The following is a 20,938-nucleotide window of genomic DNA, read 5'->3' on the forward strand; positions in this document are numbered from 1 at the left end:
ATTTCATATTTAGAAGGACCTCATAACTCGGATATCTTATTTTAAATTACGACCGGATCCAGTGTCATTGGGGGGAGTTGGGGCGGGGAGAACCGGAAATCTTCGAAAAGGCTTAGAGTGGAGAAATCAGGATCAAACTTGGTGGGAAGAATAAGCACAAGTCCAAGATACAGGGCTGACATAACTGTAACAGATCCGCTCTCTTTGGGGAGTTTGGGGGGGGGGGTTAATTCAGAAAAATTTGAAAAAATGAGGTGTTTTTAACTTGTGAACGGGTGATCAGATCTTAATGAAATTTGATATTAAGAAGGATCTTGTGCTTCAGAGCTCTTATTCTAACTCTCGACCAGACCCGGTAACATTAGGGGGAGTTGGAGGGGGAAACCGAAAATCTTGGAAAACGTGAACATTGAGATATCTTTATCTTACGAATGGGTAATCGGATCTTAATGAAACTTGATATATAGACAAATTTTTATGTCTTAGATGCTCCATTTCTAATTCGAATCAGATCCTGGGATATAAGGGGTCGACTGGGACATTAACTAAATACATTTTCCTGGTATTAAACACTGCCTTCAAGTATTTAGAATTGCCACTCATTTGGAATCTTCTACTGACATAGAAAATCCCCAAAAATTTACTCATTTTTGGCTTCTTCAGTTCAATTTGGTGCAGTAAAGTAATTTAGTGTTTTTGAAATACTCTGTTTTTGTGCAGTCTCTATTGTATTTTGAGTAATATTTTGTATAATTTTTTTTTTATTGCCGTTGGTTTCTCACAGGACTACTCATTAGGGGTCTTAAAAGTATTAGTGACAGTCATGCTTCACCAGTTTATTTTTGCTTCACCTGTTCAATTTAGTGCACACAAGTAGTATAGTGTTTTTTGAACTGCTGAGTCTTGGTGCAGTCTTTATTGTATTCTTAGTAATATTTTGTTTACCTATTTTTTGTGGCTCTCAGTGTCTCACAGGACTGCTCATTTGGGGTGTTCAAAGTGCTGGTGAAAATCTTTTAGATAAACATTTACTTCACCAGTTCAATTTGATGCACAAAAGTAATTTACTGTTTGTTGAATTGCTGAGTTTTGTGCAGGCTTCATTGTCTTATTGAGCAACATTTTGCGTAATTATTTTTTGTGCGTTCTTGAGGCCTCGTGGGATTATTCATTTGGGGTTGACAGGATTAGTGAAAGTTCACATTAATTTGTTTACTTTTAGCTCCACCAATTTCATTTTGTGCACAAACATGATTTAGTGTTTGTTGAGTTGCTGAGTTTTTGTGCAGTCTTTATTGCGTTTTTGAGCAACATTTGTATAATTTTTTCTGCGTTCTTGGAGTCTTGCAGGATTACCAATTTGGGGTCACAGCTCCACCAGTTCAATTTGGTGTACAAAAGTAATTCAGTATTTGTTGAGTTGCTCAGCTTTTGTGCAGCCTTTATTATATTTTTGAGTAATATTGTGTTTAATCATTTTTGGTAGTCCTCAGTATCTCACAAGATTACTCATTTGGGATCTTCAAAGGATTAAAAAAGATCCTTTAGATAAATTTGTTTACTTTTTGCTTCAGCAGCTCAATTTGGTGCACACAAGTATTTAGTGTTTATTGAATTGCTGATTTTTGTGCAGTCTCTATTGCATTTCTGTTCAATATTTTGTATAATTTTTTTCTGCATCCTTAGAGTCTCGCAGGATTACCTATTTGGAGTCACAAGATTAGTGAAAGATCAGAAGAATTTGTTTATGTTTTGCCCCACTATTTCAATTTGGTGCAAAAAAGTAATTTAGTATTTGTTGAGTTGCTGAGTTCTTGTAGAGCCTTTATTCCATTTTAGAGTACCGTGTAATTACTATTCGTAGTCCTCAATGTCTACAGGATTACTCATTTGGGATTTTCAAAGGATTAGTGAAAGATCATTTAGACCAATTTGTTTATTTTTGCTCCACTGGTTCAACTTTATGCACAAAATTTATTTAGTGGTTACTGAGTAGCTGAATTTTGTACAGTCTTCATTGTGTTTTTGAGCAATACTTTTTATTATTACATTTTGTGGTCCTTGCAGTCTCACAGGTGTACTCATTTGGCATTTTCAATGAATCAATTTGTTTATATTTTTTCTCTGCCAGTTCAATTTGGTGCATAAAGTCGTTTGGTGTTTGTTGAATTGCTGCGTTTTGTGTAGTGTTTATTTTCTTTTTGAGTAGTATTTTATTTAATTACTTTTTGAGCGTCTTTTGGGTCTCATATGATTACTCATTTGGGGTTTACAGAATTAGTGAAAGATAAGACAAAATTGTTGATTTTTTGTTTCACCATTACAATTTCTATGACTCAGTAGGATCTGAGTCCTACTGAGTCTTTTCTTAGTAGGGGGCCTCCCCCTGGCCACTTAGCGCGTCCCCAGGTGGTGGATAGGGGAACGTTCTACAGATATGTAGGATACCTTCATAGAAGGTGCGGACCAAGGGGGGACCTAGTTCCTGGGGGTCCATAATTGAAACTGGGACACCCTCACCCGGGAGTCAGAAATACAGACAGAGGAGGAATAAGGCCCCCCTTATGTACGCCATGCAGGGCCCACCATTGTGGGGACATGTCCCGGCGGTTACACAGACTCGTTCCGGATTGACCAAGAAGCCGAAGAATTCTATAGCCAACTGCAACACACCGTTGACACGGCTCCCCAGAAAGATGTTCTGTTCATGATTGGGGACTTCAACGCCATTGTCGGACACTCAAATGATGGACTTGAAGACGTCATGGGCAAGTTCGGGCGTGGGCGGCAGAACCACAGGGGTGAAATGCTCATCGAGTTTTGCCGGGATAAGGAAATTTTCATAACGAACACCATGTTCCGTCATAGAAAACGAAGGAAAGTTACTTGGAGATCACCTGACGGCTGCACTGCAAACATGATTGATTACATACTTGTCGGCAAGTGATGGAAATCTTCAGTACTGAACACAGTCTTCATAGCCGGTGGCGACTTCGACTCGGGCCACGTTCTGGTCATGTCTGAGATCCCTTTGCACATTCGGAAGCCCCAACAGCCTAAGAAAAGCTTACCAAGGTATCGTGTCAATTTGCTGAAAAACATAGAAACAAGGAACAGGTATAGAACAGCACTCTCAAACAAGTTGTCAAGAATCTAACCCGTGGAAGCTCCAACAGCAGAACAAATTGACCGATTGGTTGACGAAAGCGCATCCATCATCAGAGAAACTTCTAATGGAATCCTGGTAGTTCAGACCCATTCGGATAAACCGTTGATCACCCCTGAAATTATTGATCTATCTCTGCAGAAGCGCGCCCATGCTAACAAGGTAGATCGACAAAGTAAGGACGAGTACAGGAGGATGAAGCGCCTTGTGCAAAAGAAAATCCAGCAAGCTCTACGACACTTCGTCAATGACAAATGTCGTGAGTGTGAAGAAGTCTTTCAAAAAGTTAATAGCCACTTCATGTACAAGAAAGTCCGTGAACTATCAAAAAAGAAGTCCTCGGCTACTCCTACACTGTTATATAAGCACGGAATCCCAATCACGGGATCTGAGGGAAGACGAGAACGATGGAAGGATCACTTCAGCGAAAAACTGAACCCCACAATAACGGCCGACCCGAACATCTTACTATCTTTCCCACTACCACAGTACCCAGTAGACCCAAGCCCTCCTCCACTAAGAGATGAAGTACTCTCAGCAATAAAATCTCTAAAAATTAATAAAGCCCCAGGCCCGGGTGGTATTCAGTCAGAACTATTAAAAGCAGGCCCAGAAGGATTGGTCGATATCTATCACAAAGTTATAACAAGTGTCTGGGAAACGGGCCACTTCCCCAGATCTTGGGCGAAAGCCACCATCGCCCTTTTTAAAAAGGGGGAAAAGGGCGACTGTAACAACTACAGACCAATAGGTTCAACTAGCCAGCCAGCGAAGATTCTTACAAAAATACTCCTTGACCGTCTGAAATCTCCGACAAACCATATCTTTGAGGAATACCAAGCAGGCTTTCGAAAAGACTGCACTACCATAGACTAGATTTTTTCCACTGGGCAAATGATGGAGAAGCATATCGAGTTTGCGAAAGAACTGCTACTACTCTTCATTGATTTCAAGCAGGCTTTTGACTTGATATGGCGAAATGGATTATGGCACATCCTGCTACACTATGGAATCCCCGAAAACATAGAAATCCTGATAAGAGACATGTATTCACATTTCGTCAGCCAAGTCCAAACGCCCGAGGGATTGACAGAGGGGTTTCTGACATCGGCGGGCGTTTTTCAAGGTTGCCTCTTGTCACCCCACCTCTTTAACCTATTCCTCAACGCAGTGCTATCATTTGCCGAGACTGTTGACGGTGCAGAAATTGGAGGGAAGCTTATCGATAAATTGGCATACGCAGATGACATCGAGAAATTCAACAGTCAAGAATATCTACTCCAAGCTGACACCGACGAACTAGTGTCGGCACTCGAGGCCTTTGGGATGATCGTTAACACAGCCAAAACCAGGGTTATGCGGGTGCCTTGAGACCCTGCTTCAAGAAACGTGCAGCTAACAATAAAAGGAGAGCCAGTAGAAAATGTTGACTCCTTCGTTTACCTAGGGAGCCTCCTAACCTCTGAAAACGACTGCTCGAAATCGATCAAACGAAGACTCGGCCTGGCAGGTGCCAGCTTCAAGAACCTCTTGCCAATCTGGAAAAACAAGACTCTGTCACCTTCTCTGAAGGTGCAACTCTTAAACTCTCATAATCCCAATTGCTTTATACTCAAGCGAAACTTGGTCAATAAAGGCTGATGATGAGCGAAGAATCTCCGCATTTGAAACTAAATGCCTTACACGCATTGCAAGGATTAGCTACATTGACCGAGTCTCAAACGAAGACCTCCGAAAACTACTATGTTGTCCCCGCACCATCATTTACCGGGTCAGAAGCCAGCAACTCCGCTGGCTTGGCCATATCCAGCGAATGTCGGCCAACCAGCTTCCAAAAACCACATTCGAAGGACGGATTCACGGCACACGACCTAAAGGCCAACCTCGTAAGAGATGGACCGACAACTTCCCAGCCGAAAACCTCCCCCAGCTACTTCGTCTAGCGCCAGATAGATTGAACTACCGTCGCCACATTCATCATTTGCTCAGAAGAGAAGAAGCGCCAATACAGTCACAAAGGCGGGAGAGGACTTAAGTCAAGTAAGTCATTACAATTTGGTGCAGAAAAAAAATTAGTGTTTGATGAGTTGCTGAGTTTTTGTGCAGTCTTTACTGTATTTTTGAATAGTATTTTGTGCAATTATTTTTTGTAGCCCTCTGTGTTTCAGAGGATTACTCATTTGGAATCTTCTAAGGTTTAGTGAAAGATCATTTAGATAAACTTGTTTATTTTTTGCTTCACCAGTTCAATTTGGTGCACAAAAGTGACTTAGTGTTTGCTGAAAAAGCTAAGTTTTTGAACAGTCATTATTGTCTTTTTAAGCAATATTGTTTGTTATTGTTATTCGCTATCACTTATCACACCAGATTAAAAAAAAACTACGTAAATTCGCTTCGTTAATGCACTTTTTATTATTATAGCAGTTGAAGGATTGACCATATTTCTTGAAAACGAAGCTATAACAGAATTGGATGACGAAAGAAAATTAGCCTCTGAGCTCCAAAAAATGGTTTGGAAAGTAAGTTTTCTCTTCAACAACTTTGTTAACCTATGTATGTGGATGTTTTTGTATTTGAGTCAATCTTCCTTTTCCCCATTTTTTTAATACCGTTATCTCAATATAACTGAAACCATAGATGTATTATTTCCCATAGATTGCATGCCAGAATGTTTAAATGAGCACCTTGTGCTTTTTCTTCAGTGACACCAAATAGTTTCCCATGGTATTATTAAAAGACAAAACCAGCTATTTCGGTTGCCATCTGTGTTGACTGGTTGTTTGCCACCATTCTTGTTGGATGCAAGATGGCTGTCTACGTTATGGACTCTTATGCTTTTCTATATTAATACTGCTACTACCACTACTACTAAAAATTTGCAGCACCAAGCCACCTGAGGCAAACACAACTAGGCACGCTCCTCCGTCCCAATTTATTTAAAGCCTCCTTTTTACATCCTTCCAGAAAGTTTCCCTTAAATCTTCGCTTACGACATCCTCCTACCCCAAAAGGGGACGACTTGCTTTTTGGTTGGCCCTAGACGCTTGGCTGACAAGCAAAATCTTTGGCAATCATCATTCTTTATCCACATAGCGTGGCATAGCCATCTCAACCTTTGTCTCATTAAAGCCCTAGAAAGTGGGACTGACCCATATTTTCGTAGAGCTTGCTGCTTGGGATACTGTTTGAGATAAACAATCCGTAGGCAGTTTCTCTGGAAAACAACTAACAAATTCGCCACTGTCTTCCGGAGCGCCCTCGTTTCAGAACCATACTTGACCAAAATCATCACTGTAGCTTCCAATAGCATATATTAAGTCTAGATAAGTTTTACTTCCTCAATTAATTCCGTGTTCCCCCATTGTCTTGGCTGTGTTCCTTAGGACAAAGTCCATCAAAATGATCTACATTAATGGGGATCGGAAACACCCTATCTTAAATCTGGATATAATACGAAACCAGCAATACTATTCTCACATATTACGCTTTCACTTCAATGTATTTGTCAGATATACCGTACAAGAATAGGGCCTCCGCTAAAGCTCTTCCATGAGCTGGATCAAATGCTCACCCATGATCTAAAAAATTGAAGACAAAAAGGGGCTCCTAGTGTCTATTCATGTAACGAATCTATGGATGAAACTCATCATTGGTCGGTGCATTTATGAGCCGACTGATAGTTTCGGTAGTAGCGGAGTTATCTCAGTAGTTGTAGAAAGGTTCTAAACAGAATACATAACCAAGAAGGGACATCCTGCCTACATGGCCATATAATGAATTCAAGGTGGATCATTCACGAGTTTCCGTACCCATAACCACGACTGCAAACACTACTGCGGGTGACCTTCAGAAGTGGTGGGTCTTGTCGTAATTTTAGGTTTGGAAATGACACAGATTTGCAAAGGATTTTTATTAATCGAGAGCTACTCTGGATTTGCTTGTTTTAGTGGGATTCTTTGGGCTGTTAACCATTTCCTAGCCATATTTATTATGGGATGTCCTTTCATCGTAGCATAATATATACGAGGAAGAATATATTGTGCGTTGAAAGCAACAAGCCTAGGGTTATATGTGCAGAAGTTCTGATCGTGATGATTGGAATACATCTCTAAGTTCCTGAAACCTTGGCTTGAATAAAGTCTTGATTCACATTGAGTTCTCGAAGACTTTTCTCTGTCTGGTTGTAACCAAGCTTTAATGCTTGAAGTTTACCCGAGGAAGATTTATTAGGGGCTGGCCTGCACTGATCGAACCCATTATTCTTCTTGGGGTCATAAGAATTTCAGTGATGTAACTGATATGCCAATTAAAGAGTTCATGTTAAAGAGCTGCAAGTAAGGAGCGATGAGCCTCAATAGTAACCGAAACTCTAAGACACGAAGTCCAATAGTTCGGGGTGTCGATCTGTAAGCAAGGAATGACCCGGCTCAATAGTAATCGAAACTCTAAAAAACGAATTTTTATACCAATAGAATTGGCTTATTATTCTGATTTTAAATATATACGTTTCATTAAGTTTAGTCTCACCGGTTAAAGGTTACCATCCTCAAAAATGTGCCTGACTTTCAAAAAAGGGGGGTGGGGAACCCCCCTAAAAGTATTAGAATCTTAATGAAAATTACATTACCAAATCAAACGCATCAGAAGCCCAACTGTAGTGGTTTCAAGCTCATATCTGCAAAAATGTGGAAGTTTATACCTTTTGCCAGAAGGGAGAGCACGGATGCGTGTTTATGTGTTATTTGTTTTTTTTTCAGGGGTGATTGTATCGACCCAGTGGTCCTAGAATATCGCGAGAAAGCTCATTCGAATGGAAAAAGATCTTGTGTCCTTTTAAGAGACCCAAAAGATTGGAGGGTGGCCTAGCCCCCTCCCCCTCTCCTTTTTCCCAAAGTTGTCCGACCAAAATTTTGAGATAGCCATTTTGTTAGTCATAGTTGTAAAGCCCAATAACTATTCCTTTCGATATACTGTGAACCCCCCCCCCCCCATAGTCCCAGGGGAAAAGTCTTTAAGTCATAAGATTTGCCTATTTATTACACATAGTATTTGTAATTTGGATTTATGTATACATTTTGGGGTGGGGAGGGAGCGAATTTTTTTCCGACAGAATTCTTTATGGGAAGGGAAGTTTCCAGGGGATGAACTTATCAGGGGAAATTATACACTTGGGGAATTTGCCAGAATTCCTATACAAATTCTTTTTAAATGTCTTGCTTTCTGTTTTACGTCTCAATTTTACGTGTGGAGCTGTTAAGGGTAATTATTCGGGGAATTGAATTGTATTGAGGATATTTCTGTGGGGAAGAGGATTTCTCTGTGAAGGAGGAGGGCTCAGATTTCCTAGCATTGCTTAAAAACGATAAGAAATTAAACAAATAAAAATTAAGTTTTTCAACTGAAAGAAAGGAGCAACACTAAAATTTAAAACATTAAAACTTGCTCTTTACGCTAACATTTAGGTTTTGTCCCAATTCCTTAAGAACGACTCCTGAAACACAGAGGTCGTTTAATTAGAACAATAAGAAGCTTTTTTAAAAATTCTCAAAAGTATGCATAGATTTTTCGGTTGGGGGAGGGAGGTTTTCGGGGTGAACTTTTCAGGGGAAATTTTACTCTGAGAGGATTTGCCAGAATTTCTATAAGAAATCCTTTTTATTTGTCTCATCCCTCTTTGCCAACACAATTTTACATGTAAAGCTATTAATGGTAGTTGTCTTTTTTACCAAAGATGTTAATGGTAATTTTCATCGGAATTGAGGTGTCTAGAGGATATTTCCTTGAAGGGGGAGCCAGACTTCCCAGCATTATTTAAGAAACGATCAGAAATTAAATAGAAAACGGGGTTTTTAGCTGAAAATAAGGAGCAGCATTAAAACTGAAAACAAACAGAAATTATTACGAACATGAGGTGGGTTGCTCCCTCCACAAAGCTTCGCTCTTCAAACAAAAGAAAAGTTTTTGTTCCAATCTTTCAAGAACCATTCCTGAAACACACGAGTCGATTAATTAGAACGATAAGAAGTCTTTTTAAGAGTGCTAAACAACTTTAGCATGAAGAGTGAGGTATTGAGGAGGGGGCAACCCACCATATATCGCTACAAATTTCTGTTCGTTTTTAGTTTTAATTTTGCTCCTTCATTTTAGTTACATGTTTTTTTTTATTTAGTAGGTATACAGAGCGCTATTAAGTTGTCGTATTGACATTATTACGCTGTCCTATTGACATGATTGTATCGTATTGACGTTATTAAGCTGTCGTATTGACATTTTCACAAACAAATTTTGGCACTTCAACTGTACTTTTTCGGACTGAACTATTCTTAACCCTAAAACTATATTCCAAGGTTATGAATCATGAAAGTGGGTGACACAGAATTCATTTATTCATGTAAGAAGGATGGGGTAGATAACCAGGGAGTAGGACTGGTAACAAATTAGGAAGCTTTCCAACTCTTGTTTAGGTAGGAAGATTTGGATAATAGGATTATAGTTGCAGAGTTTATAGTCTTTTATTACTCTTATTCTGTATATTTGTATAACATATATGCTATATATTTGTATAATCTGTATATTTGTTAAAATCTCTTGTCACTCTTGTTCTGCAGTAAATAAACCAAAAAAAAGTTTTTTTTTTCAATTGAAAGTAGGGACCAACATTAAAATTTAAAACGAACAGAAATCATTACGTATATGAAGGGGTTTGCCCCCTCTTCAACACCCAACCCTTTACGCTAAAGTTTTTTTGTACTTAAAAAAGTTTCTTATTGTTCTGATTAAATCTAAGTGTTTTTCAAGAGTCATTCTTAAAGAATTGGGACAAAATTCAAACTTTAACGTAAAGAGCAAGACGTTAAGTAAAGGGAAACCCCTTCATATACGTAATAATTGCCGCTTGTTTTCCGCTTTAATGTTGCTCCTTACTTTAAGTTGAAAAAACTTGCTTTTAAATTCAATTTCTGATCATTTTTAAATAATACTCGGACCCCACCTCCACAGAGAAACCCCCTTGCCATGGAAATATCCTCTAGACAATTCAATCCCGGTGAAAGTATACCCCGGGCAATTACTCTTAACCTCTCCGCGCGTAAAATTGAGAGAGAAAAGAGAAAACAAGACATATAAAACAATTTTTATAAGAATTCTGGCAAGTATAATTTCCCCTGACAAGCTCACTCCCTGGAAACTTTCTTCCTCGTGGAAAATTCCCCGTAAAAAACCCCCCCAACAGACCCCCCCCCACTCAAAACTGTATGTATACATCCCCATAACAAATACTATGCGTAAACTATGGGCAAATATTATAAATTAAAGAACTTTCCCTTGGTTTTGGCGGGGGGAGAGCCATGTTATACCCAAAGGCATATTTACTGGGGCTTTAAACTATGATTAATAAAATGACTATCTCAAAATTTTGATCGGATGGTTTTGGGAAAAAAAAGTAGCAGGGGAGGTGTCCTAGTTGCCCTCCAATTTCTTAGTCTCTTAAAAATGCACTAGAACTTTTAATTTCCGTTAGAATCAGCCCTCTTTCGATATTATAGGACCACTGGGTCGATACGATCACCCCTGGGAAAAAAACAGCAGATAAACACACACCCTTGATGTTTCTTCTGGCAAAAAATACAAAATTCCACATTTTTGCAGATAGGAGCTTGAAACCTACACAGTAGAGTTCACTGATGTGCTGAATCTGCTGCTGTGATTTTCATTAAGGTAACTTGACCTTTAGGGGGTTCCCCCTATTTTTTCAAAAATGCTCGTAACCTTTGATAGGTAAGACTAAACTTGATGAATTTCATATATTTTAATCAGATTAAAAGGCCAATTCTTTTAATGTAGTTATTTGTATCAAAATCCATTTTTAAACCGCTCTTTAGAGTTTCGGTTACTTTTGAGCTGGGTCGCACCTTACTTACACTTCGTTACCACAAATTGTTTAAACTATAATTTTCTCAGATTTTTCTTTTGGTTGCTATTACGTATATGAGGGAGTTTCCCCTCCTCAGTACCTCGCTCTTTACACTAAAGTGTTTGCGAATGTGTAAAAAGCATATTATTCTAATTTAAAGGTCCTTGTGTGTCTAGAGTCGTTCTTAAATAATTAGAAGGAATAACTTCAGTTCGTTATAAGTTTTAATGTTATTCCTTACTTTTAGTTGGAAAAAACTTGTTTTTTTATTCAATAAAAAGCAAAAGCCGAAAACACAATATCTTTGGTTTATTTTGACATAAAAATAATAGTTAAGAAGCTGCTTAAGGTAATGTTAAATGGTAAGATTGACCAAAATAACACAAACAAATTATTGTTTATATTGGCAATTATATAAAAAAAATTTAAGTTTAGTGCAAAGAGTGAGATACTGACGAGGGGAAGAAAATCCCTCATATATGTAATATGAGGGGGTTCGCCCCCTCGCAATACCCTACTCTTTACGCTAAAGTTTGAATTTTGTTCCTATTCTTTAAGAATGCCCACGAAATACCAAAGATCGTTTAATCAGAATAATTGGCTCTTTCGAAAATAACGAAAATACTATAGCGTAAAAAGCGAGGTGTTCACGAGGGGGCAAACTCCCTCATATACGTAAGTATTTCTGTTCGTTTTAAGTTTTAAGATTGCTCCTTACTTTCGGCTGAAAAAAACCTGTTTTTTTAAATTTAATTTCTTATTGTTTTAAATAATATTGGGAAATCCAGCGCTCCCTTTATGGAAATTCTCTTCCCCGTGAACAATTGCTCCATGGAAATATCCTCCCACGTAATCTTCTACCCTGACCCCCCCCCCACCAGAAAGATCTCCCCTAAAAATATCTGGATATTTCCCAATAACCAATACTATATGTAAACAATGGGCAGAGTTTATAACTTGCAGGCCTTCACCCGAGGACTGTGGGGGATGAAGTCCTTAAAGACATAGTTGTTCGACTTTACGACTATATTGAACAAAACGACTATCTCGCAATTTTGATCCGGTGACCTTGAGAAAAAAAGTGGGATTGGGAGCGGGACTAGTTGCCGTCCAATTTTTTTGGTCACTTAAAAAGGGCACTAGAGTTTTAATGTCCGTTCGAAAGGGCCCTATCACGACATTCGAGAACCACTGGGTTATTACGCTTACTCCTGAAAAAAAAACACGCGTCCGTCATCTTTCTTCCGACAAAAAATCCAAAATTCCAATTTTTGTAGATAGGAGCTTGAAAGCTCTACAGTAGAGAACTCTACAGTACAGTAGAGTACAGTTATATACTGAATCTGATGGAGTCATTTTCATTAAGATTCTATAACTTTTAGAGGATCTTCTTCCTTTTTTCGAAAATTAGGCAAATTGTCTCAGGCTCGTAACTTTTGATGGGTAGAACTACACTTGATGAAACTTATATGTTTAAAAATTAGCATAATAACCCAATTTTTTTAATGTATCTATTTGCATCAAAAATCTTTTTTTAGAGTTTCGGTTACTATTGAGCCGGGTTGCTCCTTACTTACAGGTCGTTACGACGAACTGTCTGATAGGACATCTTAATTAGCTTAAGGTTTATTGTCATCAAAATTATTCTTTTTTTTAAACCAAGTAAAGAAGTAAAATTATTTACGTTTACCTTTTAATTATTTAAGTTTTTTTTCAGAAAACGACTTCAAATTTGCTGGGTCTTGTAGTATCTAGAAGTTTACATCGCATTTTAAAAGACAAACTGAAAGCTTCGCAAGAGCCGCATCTCTTAAAGCCAATAAATGAAGAACTAAACCAGGTAAAGCTATCAAAAATTTACATTTAAATCTTTGTTATATGTTTAATTGAGCTGGCTTCAGCTCAGTCGAACCATCCTGCCAAATAATACCTTAACCATCTTTAGCCTGAGCCTTACTACCAACAAATTCTTTTTGCTTTATTGTCTTTACAATTATTTTTTCCAATAGCATTGTTAGATTGTTAGATAATACTGTTTAACACGAAAGCCCCATGGAATATAGCTAAACAAAGTTGAACAAGTAAAAAAAAAAAAAATACCATTTATAATTACATAATAAAATGGAATAATGATTATAAATATTATAGTCAACTATAATTCTATTCGGTTATAATTTTATCAATTAATATTTTACGGCATTAAGAATCATAATTATAGATTATGATTATTACATAATATAAAATGGTTATATATCACATACAGAAATGGAAATGACACACAGACCTATACACTCATTAAAGATACCTCCCTACATTTCATGGCTATCTGAACAAACTCACCCAATCATCTTATAGACCCAAAACCCTTTTTAAATAATTTTGAAAAAAACATGTCTCTCCCTCATAAATGCGAAAAACCTCAAGTTTCACCAACTTCAGCTCTTTAGTAACAAATAAGAGGTGATCAAGGGCTTTATTAACACTCACACACATTATGTATTAATAAGAAGCTTCACTATGCTGGATTTTTCCAAAATACTTCCTTCTCGCTTCCATTTCTCCTTATATTAGAACAAATTTCTATTCACCGACTGCCTTTACTTGGCGACAAAACCATAAACATAGAGATTTTGTTATGTCGCTGTAGATTTTTTTGTTATTTCAATTTATCAGGACTATTTTCACCATTATCAGAATTCTGAATCGTCACGACATTCAAAATTTTGTGCAAATTTGTGGAACATGTCAAGGACAAACTCTGGCATTTATCAGAAATTTAAAAAATAGCATTAGGACGTTCTAAAGCGTCAATTGAAATTAATCACAAAATAAGTTAAACTAAAATTCAAATTTGCGTTTATACTAATGTTAAGGAACATTCTATTACTTAATTATATAACTTATTTATTAAGGTAAAAAGATTTGAATATAGTAGGGCTCAATAACGAGTAGGGCTCAAAATAAATGAGGAGAGGCCAGCCTCTAATTATTTTTATAGTTGGGAACGAGGCCAGCTCAAGACATTTTGATATCCTTAGCAAAAGCATTAGCCTACTGTGTGCTCCCTCCAAATTGTTCAGCCATTAAACTATAGAACATTCGGGTAATAAAAAAGATTATATTCTAAATGTATTAGTTGTTGTCAGATAATCATAACAATTTAACAGCTATTTGCTGTTTCTTAATGAAAAATCAATAATTGTTTGGAAATTTTTGTTTTAACGGTTGAATTAAGATTTTAAATGCCGCAAATGAACGATTAAGGTCGACTGTTTCGTCCCAGCTCTTGCTCAATGGATATTAAAGCAAATAAGCTGATATATTACGGGTCATATATAACCGGAGTAAATTTCGTCATTGAAGATTTCTGTTTAACACATTATGCTCAAACTTAGAATGTTTTTAATTGAAACTCTTCGTTTTTTCTACAATTTTTTCACATATTTCATAGTACATCTCTTCTTCATGTGTATTACAGAAATATTATTTTTCAATAGCTTTATTTCCTTCAAAATGTCTAGTGTTCTTTCCCTTTTGAAAAATTGGCCTATGTCCACTGATGCTGCCACGGCTAATTAGGATATTATGGTCAATTAGGAGCGTAGAATTTTTTTACTTAGTAAACAAATTACACGGGTCCTTAACTTTTAACAGAAGTAGACAAAGAGGTAGAATTTGATGCGCCTTATTTGTCACGCAAAAGAAACCGACTGAAAATGCAAACTTCTTAAAGAAAAGAGAGAAGAAGAACCAAAAAACGAGAAAAAGCAATTGCAGATGAAAAGGGAAACCCGAAACGAACATAAATTACAATAAATAACCAAGCCAAACTCCAAACGACTGAAAATAGCATTAGTGGGGAAGACAACTCCAAGCCTTCTTAAGACCAGAACATAATTTGCACACTGCTGAAAGCAAAATACATTTTTGATATTTTTTTTTTTTTTACTGTCATACATAAAAAGATTTTTAAATAAGGAAAAATTATCAATATACGTTTATTGTATTGACAGTTTATGGTAATTTTTTTCAGTAAAGTACAAATAATGCTCTAGTCTTAAGAAGGCATGGGGGTTGTCAGCACTATTCATTTAATTTTTTTTCGTTTTAAGTTTGACACAGTTATTTATTGTACTGCCTGTTGGTTTTTAGTTCACTTATTTATTGATGGTGATTTGTGTTAGTCTTACGCTTCGAAGATTATTTGACTTCATTTTTGTTCATTCTTGGTTTAATGGAGCTCTATCGGTTACTTTTCTTTGAAAAACTAGTTTTATTGGAAAAAAGTAGTTTCTGTTCATTTTAAATAGTTTCTGTTCGCTTTTATTGAAATAATCTTTTTCGTGAAATTTATTTTTTAATATCTTCCCAGTTTTTTTTTCTACAAGAATCCATAATTTGGCTTGCTATTTGTGTGTTGGAGATACTTTTCAAACGAATTTTAATCCTGACAAGAACAGTATTGTTTAATTTTATTTTATACCTCCTCAAGTAGACCTAAGAACGAAAACTTAATACCATTCCCAAGAATTTATATCTATGATCCTTGACAGCCTAGATGCATTTACATTCTTTCGATTTTATTTTAATTATAAGAGCAGAAATAGTAATGGTAGTAGCCCTGAAAGTACCAGCGTAATACCCCCAGTCATTCTCGATATATCTCTGAGGTGTCTTATTGGCAACCATAGATACGCCGCCTTTTGATTTTGTTTTAAAACAACATGTGTAACTGTAGGCGTAGCATCAATAGTATACACACGTGCCTTCTGGCTATTTCAAAATCAGCTACAACTTACCCTTAAGTGTCTAACTTAATAATGTAAACCGTTTTTGAGATATTGCTTCATCATCTTTTCAAATTCTACATCCTCATAGTTCGTTTTGATGTATTTCAAAATTCACCTAAATATTCCTTGAAAGCTTCACCTTAATGCTCTTAGAATGTGTAGTAGCAATAGTCGTAGTAGAATAAGTAACAGTATGCGCAAAGGACCTTTATTTTCATCCAGATCCGCTTAGACACACGCTGATAGTTTCAACTTAATACCATTAAGCGTTCATGAAGCATTTCTGATACGTCCCTTGACAACCAGGTTGGGCATCGTGTGTTTTGATTTAGTTGGTAGTTTCAATATTTCTCACATTTTTGCCCTAATGCTTTTAGATTTAATAGCAACAGCAGTAGTGCCAGCAGTAATAACAGTAGCAGTAGAGATAAAAGTAGTAGCCTTAGCTTTAGTGGCAGGAGTAGAAGTGGAAGTAGTAATAATAGTAGCAGTAGTAGAAATATGAGCAGAAGCAGTAGCATTAGGTTGCGAGTATTTCCTTTTGGTTAGTTCAGCATCCATACAACAAGCCCTGTGAGTTTCAACTTCACACACCATACTGTTCCTATTATAATTCTGTTACACCCTTTTCAAAACTTGTATATAGGACAGTGAGTGGTAATAATTTTCAGCCCCTCTCCTCAAAGTTCCCTGAAAGTTCCTTTTCCATATCCATGGACACAGTTTTAATAGTAGTCAGAGCAGTAGCATTGGTATTACTAATACTAATAGTAATAATGGTAGAGCTAGTAGCAGCAGTAGCATTAACGTATTGACCTACAGTTGAGCATCCCTTTTATCCAGTCTGGGAGGCTTCAACTTAATACAATCAGCCATTGCAAATTAAATTGACAATATGTTCTTTTGATGACCTAAATATTCATATACTTCTTGAAATTTTCATCATAATATTCTTAGCCATACAAGTAGTTGCAATAGAAGTAGTAGTTCAAGCAGTAGTAGCATTAGTAGTAAGTGTAGCAGTGATAACACTATTAGTGACATGATTGTACCCTTTCAGTATTTTCGGTAAATTCTAACTTAATACCCATATCAATTATTAAGATACGGTCTTTTAACAATGTGCCGGTACATAGTGTCTTTGGACTATTGAGGGGAAGTTCAAACTTCCCCTCAATAGTGGAAATTGAAAAGTGTGATAGAAGTACTAGTAGTAGCAGTAATGGCGGTAGTAGATGAAGTAGTAGTGGTTGCATGCAAATATAGCCTTTTTTTATCGTCTGTCTCAATTTTTCCTGAAAGTTACAAATTAATATACTCAGTCAATCCTGAGTTGCGCTCTTTTGATAATCCGTATTCACAAAACGTGTTTTGATATAGTTCAATAGTCCCCTCAATATGCACTGAAAGGCTCACCTGACTGTCCTTTGTCTTTTTGGAAAGTAAATTTCAATTTGCACACCATTCTGAATTTGGAGCGAACACAATAGTTCACTTAAAATTTCGATCAGATATGTTTTGTGGAATGCGTATTTTTTGAGTTGGGGGTGGTTGCTCTAATTTCATTTTTACTCTTTAAAAGGGCACTAGAATTTTCGAATTCTAATCAAATGAGCCCCATTCGAAGTTTACACGACTGTTCGTTCCATTAATGCCTTATATGCCCCAGGGCATAACTTACATCCCTAACTTCGATCAAATGCGTTCGGAAGAAAGAGGGGTTCGGGTGAGGAGATTTCCACCCTCCGTCCTTTTTACTCTTAAAGAAGAACTAGAACTTTCCATTTCAAGTCAAATAAGCCTCATCTAAAGTTTAAACGACCACCCCTTCTATAAGAACTTATATGGCCACGGGGTATAACTCACCGCCCCTGACCCCCGGCTCTGGGTGTGTCAACGCCAACATTTGTGTGATCTTTGGACTATATTTTGAACAAATGGCTTTATCAAAGTTTTGACTGGATACATTTGGAGAAAATAGGACTTAAGGGGGGCTAGTTGCCCTCCAATTGCTTTGACTCTTAAGAAGAGCTCTAGAACTTCAAATTTTCGATCTTAGGAGCTCCCTCTGAATCCTATATGACCTATGTGACCACCCTTTCCATAAGAACATGACAGCCTTCGGGGTATAGCTTACAAGTCTCGCTTACAACCCGAGTCGGGCGGGGGTTTTAATTCTTACTAGATCTTTTAACAATGTTCAACAAGATGGTTATCTCACAATTATGATTGGAGTCGTTTGAGGAAATGATGAGCGTGGGGGAAGGGTTGCTTTGCAGTCACTTTTGACAATTAAAAAGTGTAATACAACATTCAATTTCCAATCGAACAAGGCCCTTTCAAAGTTTCTACGTTAATTTTTTCTATAAAAAACACCCTGTTATTAAAAAATTGCATAAATAAATAATAAGCTCGTCAACATCGGTCTTTACTTTGGCTGCGGTATTGCGCTGTCTACGATAAAAAGCTTTTTAGGAGTGCTAAGAACTTTAGCATGAAGAGAAAATTATTTAGGAGGTGATTAACCCCTTCATATACGGAAGATAATCTCTGTTTTTAAGTTTTGATGTTGTTCCTTACTTTGAGTTGAAAATTTTATTTAATTTTCAACAAAAGCTGAAGAACGTTTCTTATTACTAACACCAGTGCCACACATTGCCAACTCCTTCCCAAATCCTGTTGAATCAGACGTTTAAATTTGTGTAATACCGTTACGTTTTGTATCAAGCTCAAATAATTCTAAAACCATTTCAACTTGGTGTAAATAACAAATAAGGACGATGCATAGCTCGGATGATGAAATCTTAAGATTTTAGGATTTTAAGATTTTTAAGATTTTAAGATTTTAAATCATTAAGCTTTTTAGGAGTGCTAAGAACTTTAGCATGAAGAGCAAATTATTTCGGAGGTGATTAACCCCTTCATATACGGAAGATAATCTCTGTTTTTAAATCTTAAGATTCTCAAAGTGACCCGAAAAAAAAGAAAGTTGAAATTAATGTACCTGTATTATTTTATTAATAGATATTACTTTATGATTACTGTTCGGAAAAGCCGTTCCTTTAATCCAGTGACACCAGTTGGTCGCCGTCACCAATAATAGGGAACTGAGGTCCATGCCCTACCCAAGGTTTTAATAACTTCCGCTCCCCTCCCATAAAGATCATAAACAAATAGATAGATAGATAGATAGATAGATAGGTGTATTTCAAAAACCCGTGGGCCATATACACACAAAAATATAAATAAATAACAAACAAGCAAGGAAATTAACAACAGTACGAACACGCACAAAAAAACAGAATTCAACGCAAAAAGTACCTAATCTAACTACAAAAGAAATTATTCATATAAAACTTTTTCTTCTTATTAAACATTTATCTATATATACTCCCACTCGAAATATTGTGGTTGGGTTACTATTTTGTAGAATACCCGGAAGCATCAAATTAATCCCATGCAAATAAATTTCCCGTAAATCCAAGAGCACCGGACATTTCCGGAGAATACGAACAAAATAAAAAAAAAACGGCAAGTCAATTACGTGCACTTCAGGCAAAGCCCAACCGGTCACTTAGAACATATTTAGCTTTTGTCCCCTTCCTTTCACTCAATACAAAACTACGGAACACTTATGAACTTTATATTTCGTCCTATTCCTGTTCAGTGATGTATTTGGAAATTGCAAAGCAGTGCCTTGAGGATTATGGACAAAAACGAGGATTTTTGATGCGCAGGTGTCGACCGTAGTTTCCAAGTTGAATAGCCCTGGAAAAGACTATTTAACTTGGGCCAGGCCAACAGCAACTCCAGCCCTATCATATATACTGACCTTCCCCAATGTATTTCTTGTAAATGTGTTGTCTGATGTAGACACATTTTATCTAGTCTGTATTTGTCTAAGTCATTTTTCTTTTTCAGATAGCAAAAGATGTACTGTCTTTAAAATCTGAAGATAAAAATCTGGGCAAACTTTTAAGCCATTTCTGGGAAGAGAAAATTGAGCATCTTTATCAGAGCAAGAAGCTTCGTACTAGAAGTCGAACTCACTTAGAGAAACTACACACCAATAATGAATATATTGCTGAGGTTATTATAAATATGGTATCCTACTATTAACAATGACACAAGTTGTGTTATGAAGTTCAAACAATTAGATCAAAGCTTATTTCTAGGAACTGTTAAAATCCATATCTATCTGGTGCTTAATATGTAAGTTTGGTCACTCCACCTAAATCTTCAAGCACCACTCCAGGAACTACATCAAAGCACCATGAAAAGTTTATTAGTACGACACTCTTATAAACGAAATCTAGACTCTACGATAGGCTTTATTAAGGCTACCATAACCATTACAAAGCATGAGCTATTAAATACAGTATTGAGTTAATAATCCCTTTGTGACATCAAGTTAAACTATAAATATGGGTAGGCCTGTTCATAAGCACTATTGTATTCAATTCAATTCATTTTATTACAGAGCGATGAAACGCATAACATTAATCCAAGTGGATTCACAAAGAAAGACATAAAAGCACTTGGTACTGGGCGACCACACATATAACAAACAAAACTCATAACAAACGAACAAAACAAACAAAAAAGGAAATAAATAATAATAAATAAACAAAAGAATATGACGAACCTCTAATCATAAAAAACCGAAAAGAAAAGGAAAAACGAAACAAAAACCATCTTAGAACCAAGAACCAAAAGATTTTTTTTTATTTTTCTCTTAAGTAAACCAATTCTCTGGAAGAGAATTTCAAACTTTAGGACCTAGATATCTCGATCGAAAAACCTGCTTTAGTTCCTCTTCTGTATTCAGTGACTAGATTATCAGCATTGCGGGTACTATAACTATAAAGTGATTTATTTGCTCTCTAAAAACCATAAAATACCTCAGGTCTGATACAGTTCCAACACCGATACGACAATATTCCTGCTTGGTAGTCACGAGGTTGCCCAATATTAAACACTTTAAGTTTATTATAACATGTCTCAGTGTCATTGTCTTTTTCCAAGTATCAACCAATAAGTCGGAAAGCTTTGCTTTTAAAATGGCTTTCG

The 20,938-nt window shown here is 36.7% G+C and overlaps 1 protein-coding gene across 4 annotated transcripts in view; it reads left to right on the forward strand.

Moving 5' to 3' along the window:
- Positions 1 to 20,021, forward strand: part of LOC136025294 (uncharacterized) — an 84,374-nt gene extending 64,353 nt beyond the window's left edge. For 3 of the 4 annotated variants that reach the window (XM_065701182.1, XM_065701180.1, XM_065701183.1), the window contains 3 exons: positions 5,588 to 5,685; positions 12,796 to 12,918; positions 19,790 to 20,021. In XM_065701182.1, the coding sequence (XP_065557254.1) occupies positions 5,588 to 5,685; positions 12,796 to 12,918; positions 19,790 to 19,987 (419 nt within the window). In that variant the 3' untranslated portion in view covers positions 19,988 to 20,021. The remainder of the gene's footprint in view (positions 1 to 5,587; positions 5,686 to 12,795; positions 12,919 to 19,789) is intronic. The other variant, XM_065701181.1, reaches the window with a different exon arrangement.
- The last annotated feature ends 917 nt before the right edge of the window (positions 20,022 to 20,938 follow it).

This window comes from Artemia franciscana, chromosome 3 (genome assembly GCF_032884065.1).
Source record: "Artemia franciscana chromosome 3, ASM3288406v1, whole genome shotgun sequence".
NCBI classification, from domain to species: domain Eukaryota; kingdom Metazoa; phylum Arthropoda; class Branchiopoda; order Anostraca; family Artemiidae; genus Artemia; species Artemia franciscana.